The 8,838-nt window shown below is 45.2% G+C and overlaps 1 protein-coding gene across 3 annotated transcripts in view; it reads right to left on the reverse strand.

The window, feature by feature from the left end:
- Nucleotides 1-8,838, reverse strand: part of MTA1 (metastasis associated 1) — a 721,937-nt gene that overhangs the window by 111,557 nt on the left and 601,542 nt on the right. For all 3 annotated transcript variants that reach the window (XM_086937146.1, XM_086937145.1, XM_086937147.1), the window contains exon 17: nt 384-419. In XM_086937146.1, the coding sequence (XP_086793272.1) occupies nt 384-419 (36 nt within the window). The remainder of the gene's footprint in view (nt 1-383; nt 420-8,838) is intronic.

An 8,838-nucleotide genomic window follows, 5' to 3' on the forward strand; every position in this document is an offset into this window, starting at 1 on the left:
GAGGCGAAAAAATAGCAAGTAAGTCTTATGCAAGGTACCTTATAGTGTGGGCTCCAATTAGATACATTTAGTTTAATCTTGTATTACTCTCTCGGCACCTTTGAGATGGGGATATTTATAAACACTAGCTTGCCAGTTTGGAAAAGGCATCTAATAGGATCATAGTATACTTGTTTTTGGCATACACCCATCTGAAATTTTAAGTTATTAAGAAACAGACTCACAACCTTTTCCCCTTTATGCAAACTACAGTCATCAATGCTTATCATCTCTACGTTTAGCCAGACACATGCACTACTTATCACAATTACAAACAAGCCAAACAGATAAGCCAATAGATCACAAACTCGTAGCAGAAGTGGACTAAAGCCTAAAAGTCTTACCCCTGCTAGGCATCAAAAGGCGTTTCTTCATGTTGCCTAAAAGTGCACAAGAAAAATAAAACAGCATCACAATCTGCATAACTATCATAAACCTTGTAAGTAAAATAATGCTACATATCATGGGGATACTAGAAATAAGGACACATCAATTTGACAATTAAAAATAAACAATAAACCAATTGTGAAAATGAGTGTGAATTAATAAGTATGATTAAGCCTAAATTATAAAGATTGACTAACTGGCTCTATAGAAGGCAATGAACTGCCCCTCCATCTAAGGTAGCGTTTGTGTGAGTACACACACGTACTAACATGTTGGTTAATGTGCTTTGTGACATGGGCTATAGTTTGCCCTTTTCAACATTTCAAATAAATACATTCTAAGCTTTCTGACTAATACCAAACAATCCTTGTGTTATGGAGAACCAATAAACGAGAACTGGAAAGCATAATGACTTGGCTTTCGAAAGGTAATGATAACAGAACAGGGAAGCAGGTTTCATGCTTCTGTATATACACTGGACTGGGACAGCAATGGCAATCAAAATAACCTCAAACACTCACAACAGGTACAGCATCAGCAGTAGGTAGAATAACATGTTATTTACAATAAACCCACTATAAACCCATGTAGCCGAAATACCAGTGCATGGTAAGCTACATTAGGATCATATCCGAATGTACCGACTCGCTGATCCCGAGGTGTGGGAAGGAATATGCTACTTACCAGTATGCATCTGTTCTTGGCATGTAGGGCTGCTGACATTCATATCTGTGCACAGATCGCCGCCTAGTGTTGGGTCCGGATGATTGCACATTGTTGTCCTGGAAGAGTCTTCGAAGTATCACGAGATAGGTGGCTCCTCCCTCGGACTACAGTGCGCATGGGCATCCTCTCCATCCTTAGATTGTTTTTAGCCATTGTGGCAGAGATGGAGTATAGTAAAGTAGGAGATGTCCATGCAAGAAAGAATGAATGCTACAGCTGCGACAGGCACCGGGGTGGAGGGTGGGCGATATGAATGTCAGCAGCCCTACATGCCAAGAACAGATGCATACTGGTAAGTAGCATATTCCGTTCGAGGCATGTGGGCTTCTGAATTCATATCTGTGCATAGAATGTATAGCAGTCTCTCCCTTAGAGGTGGCTACCTGTGCCAGCTGCAGCAGTCTGAAAAAGAGTTTTTAGAACAGCCTGTCCTACAGCAGCTTGCTGTTTGGAATGTACATCTACACAATAGTGTTTTGTGAAGGTATGTATGGTAGACCATGTGGCTGCTCTACATATTTCCTCTAGAGGAATGTTTCCTAGGAAAGCCATAGATGCCCCTAGTTTGCGTGTAGAATGTGCTCTTGGGGGAACTGTTAAGGTGCGTTTTGCTTTTTGAGAACATATCTGAATGCACTTAACGATCCATCTGGCTAACCCGATTTTGAAATTGGGTTGCCTTTGTGTTGTGGTGAAAAGGCAACAAACAATTGTTTAGTTTTCCTAAAATCCTTAGTTCTGTCAATATAGTAAAGAAGAGCTCTTTTGACATCTAGTGTATGTAGTGCTCTTTCAGGTACTGACTGTGGATTTGGAAAGAACACTGGCAGTTCTATTGTCTGATTGATATGAAAGTGGAATACCACCTTTGGCATAAATTTAGGGTTGGTTCTAAGCACCACCCTATTTGCATGTATTTGGATAAATGGTTCTTGAATAGTTAGGGCTTGCAGCTCGCTAACTCTTCTAAGCGAAGTAATTGCTACTCGAAAAGCTACCTTCCATGTTAGAAATTGTAATTCACATGAATGTAACGGTTCAAATGGTGGTCCCATCAGTCTGGTTAAAACAATGTTTAGGTTCCAGACTGGTGAAGGTGGGTGTTATGGAGGAATGATTCGTTCGAGTCCCTCCATGAATGCTTTAATTGCTGGCACTCGAAACAGCGAAAGATGCTGTCTGTTTTGAAGATAAGCTGCTATGGCAGCTAAGTGTATTCGTATAGATGAATAAGCTAAATTGCAACGATGTAAGTGCAAAAGATAGCAAATGATGTTTTGTGTAGAAGCATCTAATAGGTTTATGTCATTATTATTACAATAAATGACAAAACGCTTCCACTTTGACGCGCAACATGCCCTGGTAGCAGGTTTTCTTGCCTCTCTGATAATATTCATACAGTCTGGAGGTAATTTTAGGTACCCAAACTCTAGGCCTTCAGGAGCCAGAGCGCAAGGTTCAGCTGTTGCGGATCTAGGTGCTGTATGTCTCCATGGCTCTGCGTTAGAAGAGCGGGTGTTAGATGCAGCCTTTGATGAGGCACCACAGAGAGTTCTAGAAATGTTGTGTACCACGGCTGCCTCGCCCATGTTGGAGCAACCAGGATTAGTGTCATTGGATGCTGGCGTAGTTTGCGTGCCACCAGCGGTATTAGTGGTGCTGGGGGGGGGACGCAAATCTGCCTGACCAGTTCATCCATATCGCATTGCCCTGCAACTGCGGATGTGGGAACCTGGCGGCAAAGTACTGGCATTTTGCGTTTTCCTTTGTAGCGAACAGGTCTATGTCTGGTTGTCCCCATTGTTGGAAGTATGGTTGTAGCACTTTGGGATGAATCTCCCACTCGTGCATTTGATGGCTGTGTCTGCTGAGCAGATCCGCTATTTGATTGTCCTTGCCTGGGAGGTGTTCCGCCATGAGAAAAATGTTTCTTTGAATGGCTCACTTCCACATGCTTTGAGCTAGGTGTGATAGTTGTGGAGAGTGTGTTCCTCCCTGCTTCTGTATGTAATACATTGCTGTCATGTTGTCCGTCCGGATCAACACTGTCTTGTTGCTCAAATGTATTTTGAATACTTTCAGTGCCAGAAAAACTGCCATCAGTTCTAGTAAGTTGACGTGCATTTTCTTTTGGTGTGTTGTCCATAGGCCTTGCACTGTGTACTGAAGGACATGGGCTCCCCATCCTAACAGGGATGCGTCCGCTGTCATGACTATCTGTGGTACAGGCTCTTGGAACAGTCGACCTTTGCAAAGGTTTTGTGGATTCCACCAATGCAGAAGCGTCCGCTGTCATGACTATCTGTGGTACAGGCTCTTGGAACAGTCGACCTTTGCAAAGGTTTTGTGGATTCCACCAATGCAGAGAGTTGTATGCACGACTGGTGACCAACACTAGGTCTTTCAATTGTCCTTGAACCTGGTTCCACTGTTGTGCTAGGCACTGTTGGAGCGGACGCATGTGCAGTCGTGCGTGAGGGACTATAAATATGCACAAAGCCATCATGCCTATGAGTTGTATAAACACTCGGGCAGAGAGCGAGTGTTGTGGCTTGAACTTTTGGATGAGCAGTTGCATACTGTTGATCCTTGCTGTACTTGGGTATGCTTTTGCTGCTAGAGTATGTACTGTTGCTCCCAGGTACTGTTGTACATGGGACGGCTGTAGGTGAGATTTTGGGTAGTTCAGCGAAAAGCCTAGACTGTGTAGGAGATGAATGGTGCGAGACATGTGGCTGGCACATTGCGGGGCTGACTTTGCTTGTATTAGCCAGTCGTCCAGGTACGGGTAGACATGTATATGCTGTCTTCTTAGATGTGCAGCTACTGTTGCTAGGCATTTGGTGAACACCCGTGGGGCTGTTGTAACACCAAAAGGAAGGACTTTGAATTGGTAGTGTTGACCTTGTATTGTGAATCTGAGATACTTCCTGTGAGCAGGGTGTATTGGTATATGGAAGTATGCATCTTTGAGGTCTAAAGTTGAGAGGAAGTCTCCTTGCTGCAGCAGTGGTAAGACTTGAGCATATGGAAATGCTCTGATAGAATGTATTGATTTAGGGGCCTGAGGTCCAATATTGGTCTGAGAGACCCATCCTTTTTGGGGATTAGGAAGTATAGTGAGTATACCCCTGTACCCTGATGTTTTAGCGGTACTGGTTCTATGGCCCCTTTTTTGCATCGTACTGATAACCTCTTGCTGCAATAGGTTGAGGTGTTCTGTGGACATAGGACGGTGTACGGGTGGTATGTTGGGTGGTGTGGAGATGAGCTCTAGGCAGTAGCCATTTTGGATAATTTGTAATACCCACCTGTCTGTGGTGATGTTTTGCCAGACAGGTAGGAACTGCTGTAGACGTCCTCTGACCGGTGTTATGTGGTCTGGGGGTAGCGACAAGAAGTCACTGCTTGGTGTTGATAGAGGATCTGGTGGTATTACCTCCTCTTCCTCTGCCCTTGTTGCTATTGCCTCGGTATCCACCTCTATTGTTGTTTTTGTTGTAGGTGGTTTGTGTGTTTCATTTGTAGTTTGAGCTCTGCTGTGATAAGCTACCTCTTGCAGCTCCTCTGTAATTGGAGCGACGAAAAGAGCTCCTATGTTGTTGGGACTGCAGGGCTCCCATCGACTTAGCAGTTTCAGTATCTTTCTTCATTTTGTCCAGAATGTTGTCAACAGCTGGACCAAATAAGAAATCTGGATTCACTGGCTGATTTAATATAGTGGACTGAACTTCATTTTTGAAACCTGAGATGCGAAGCCATTCATGTCTTCTTAGCATAACACTGGTGTTAATTGACCTGGCAGCTGTGTCTGCAACGTCTAAGGCACATTTAATGGAGGCATTGGTTATTAACTTTCCCTCCTGTACTAGTTCCTCAGCTTGTTCCTTGTAAGGTTCTGGCAAATGCTGGAGGAGTGTTTCTAAGGTAATGATGCACCCTTTTGAATCAGAGGACAAACCCCTCCTGTGCGGAGTGCCCCAGGGTTCCGCATTAAGCCCTCTATTGTTTAACGCCTACTTGGCCCCACTTGCCAAGGTAGTAGAGTCTTGGGGTGTCAGGGTGGTCTCTTATGCTGACGACACTCAGCTTGTTTTTTCATTTAGAGACCATTCTGACTTCCTTTTCTCCAACTTCAGAAACTGCCTTGGTAATATCTGCACATGGATGTCTGCCAATCACCTTGCTCTCAATACCGACAAAACTGAGGTTCTCTTCTTCAGCCAGAAATCACCCCCCCCCTGCAACCCTCTGGTGGCCCACCGTCTTGAACCCTCCCCCCACACCTGTGCAGGCTGCCCGCAACCTTGGCTTCACATTTGACAACACCTTGTCTGGTAGTATTCAAGTCAACAAAGTTGCAGGGGCCTGTTTTAACAAACTGCGCATGATCAGGAAGATTTTTCCCTACCTCCCTCAAACATCCCGCAAAACGGTTGTCCAGGCACTTATCACGGCACATCTAGACTATGCCAATAGTCTATATGCAGGTGCCCCCCAATATCTGATTGACCGTTTGCAAATCATTCAGAACGCTGCAGCTCGTCTCATTGGTAATATCCCTGCCCGTAATTCGGTCAGAGCATACCGGGATGAGTTACATTGGCTTCCCATAGCCCGGCGTATCGACTTCAAAATCCTGATTCTTGCATTCCGTGCAATTCATGGAACTGGCCCGACCTATCTGAGCAATCGACTCAAGATTTCATCTTCAGTAAGACATTTGAGATCCAACAGCCTTCGTCTACTGATCGTCCCAAGATTCAGGCTCTCTCGAAGTGGCGGCAGAACTTTCACCGTCACAGCTGCCAAGCTCTGGAATAGCCTACCTCTTGACCTCAGGTTCATCGAATCCGAGCCAGTTTTTCGACGCAAACTAAAAACCTGGCTGTTTACTAAACGCTAATTAAATGCCTCAGCATTCCTTTTCACGCTCACTCGATTTTGAACTAGGCTTCTCTCTCTGGGGATACTCTGGTAATCTTAGCGCCGGGACACCTCCGCTGGAGGTAGCCGCGCGCTCTACCAGCTACTAAATAAATAAATAAATAAGGTGTCATAATGTGCCCCGTCGTACCTAGCTATCAGGGCCTGCGTATTTGCAATACGCCATGTGTTTGCTGCTTGTGCAGCTACCCTTTTGCCTGAAGCCTCAAGAATTTTTGACTCTTTGTCTGGAGGAGGAGCTTCTTCTGTTGTTTGAGAGTTTGCACGTTTACGTGCATTGGATACAACCAATGAATCTAGAGGCAGTTGCCCCTTAATATATGTGGGGTCTAATGGAGCTATTTCCTCTATATTCTGGGGTTAATTACCCTTGCCCTAGTTGTTTCCTTAAAAATGTCTCCTGCATGTTTAAGTACCCCTTTCAACATAGGTAATGTTTTTACAGACCTTTCAGATGTTGCAAAAGTGTCAAAAAGGAAATCCTCCTCAATGGGGTCTGCATGCATTTCTACATTATGATGGAGGGCTGCCCTATCTATCAGTGCATTAAATGCAGCTGTATCCTCTGTAGGGGAAGGCTTAACAGGGTATGCAGGTGTATCTGGAATGGGTGTAGAGCTATAAGGGTCCACTGATTCCCCCCATGGTTGTGGCTGGGTGTCTGGGTCAGAGTTTACTGGGTAAATGTACTCCTCATTATCTTCATCAACCACCTCTTCGTCTGAGTGTGTGGGTGAATATGTGTATGGATTAGGCATAGCTGGATGGATAGGCACAAATAGAATGCACCGACGCCTTTGTTTTTAACTATTTCGGTCTGACACTGCTTTTTGGGTCGACCAGTTTGGACGTTACAAGAGTCTTTTGCGTTTTGTCAAGGGGAGTCGGAAGTCCAAATTTAATCGGTCCGAGTGCCTTCGGTATTCCAACCGTGTTTTTTGGCAGTGTTTGTGTCTTCGGAGCCGATGTTTTGATCGGTTCGACATTTGTAGTCGGCTCGATCGTCCCCTTTTGAACTTGAGGCGTCTTCGGAAGCTATTGTTTCGGATCGATGCCTTTAGTTTTCGGCTCGATGCCCCTCTTTGGATTGATTGGCTACGGCTCGATAGTCTTCGACGGAACCACTTTTGGCTTGTCGACTTTCTGTTTTGGTTCGACAACCCTTTTGGGATTGAGGCCTTCTTGAAGAACCCCTTTTATTTTATTGGCGGTCGGAGCAGATTTTATTGGGGCGAAGGCCTTCGGTTTCGGAGTTTGTATAGGTACGTTGGCTTTCGGCTCGGCGACCTTTTTGTTCGACTCCGATGGGTCTACGTAGTTCGGTCCGAAGACTGTATTGTCTATCAGTTTTGGTTTTGGTTTCGGGTCCACTGTTTTTGGTTTCGATACCACCAGTTTTTGATACTGTTTATGAGATGGCTCTTTTCGAATATTCTTAGCCGAGCTTGAGTGCGGGGCTATAGAATCGGTAACGAGATCTTGGCTAAGGCCTTCCGGCGATGCCGCGACCTGAGCCTTTGGAACCGACGTAATGTCTTTGTGGGGCGGTGTACTTACGGTTCACCCCGCTTCGTCACTGGAGTCGTCCTCGACGGCTCCAATCCCTTGATCGTTGTCTCCTACCTAGACGAGGTCTTCTTCGTCGTCGACGTAGCAATTGAATTCTTGCTCGGAGTCTTGATCGGACTGTCCCTCCGACTCTTCGGCTTCGACAAGTTCTTCCTCGTCGTCGGAGATATTTTCTGGCTCCGGCGCTGATTGCTGCATTATTAATCTAGCGGCCCTTCGATTCCGGATAGTCTTTTTGGATCGAAACTGGGCACAGGCTAGGCAGTCGTCTGTATGTGGGAATTTAGCGTTACATTGAGGGCATCTTTTGAAAAGAGTCCGTTCCATATACAACCGGTCCACGTGGCGTCGAGAAGGCCCCGCGGCCCGATTCGACGTCCGAAGCTGGATAACTCTAAATAAAGTTTGTTAGCACCGATCAAAACAATACCGACGAACTCTAAGGCCTTTTGGCCTTTTTAGAATAACTGTTTTCGATTCCGAACTTCGAGTAAAGGAAAGTACATCCGAACCCAATGGCGGAAAAAAACAATCTACGGATGGAGAGGATGTCCATGCGCACTGTAGTCCGAGGGAGGAGCCACCTATCTTGTGATACTTCGAAGACTCTTCCAGGACAACAATGTGCAATCATCCGGACCCAACACTAGGCGGCGATCTATGCACAGATATGATTTCAGCAGGCCACATGCCTCGAACGCTGGCTGTTTATGTAGTGTCAGTGTAAGGGCACACCATGCAAATAGATCAGACAATCCTTACTGGCTTACAGGGGCTTACTTATAATAATCCCAAGTGCTCTATTTGGGGTAGCATCGTTGAGCAGGCTTATCAAAGTGGAGTTTTAAGCATTTGTTGCACACACCGAGTCAATAAATAAGAGAAGCACGCAAAAAGAAATTAGAGACCAATTTAGAAGGATAACACAGATTTTTAAAACAATTAGACACCAAGATCATTGGAATCGGGTAAGTACTTTCGAAGCTAGGAATTTTAAAAGGAAACAATAAAATAGTCAAATAACTGTTTTGAGGTATGATCCACCCAACAAAGTAATGTTATCCTATGGGAGGAAGACACATACAGCAAAACAGTACTTGCACCCTGTGGAGAGTGACACCCTTTTGGGCTTAGGGTGCCTGGGGATCAAGGTCCAAAGAACCAACATTA

Source organism: Lissotriton vulgaris, chromosome 9, assembly GCF_964263255.1.
Source record: "Lissotriton vulgaris chromosome 9, aLisVul1.2, whole genome shotgun sequence".
Lineage (NCBI taxonomy): Eukaryota > Metazoa > Chordata > Amphibia > Caudata > Salamandridae > Lissotriton > Lissotriton vulgaris.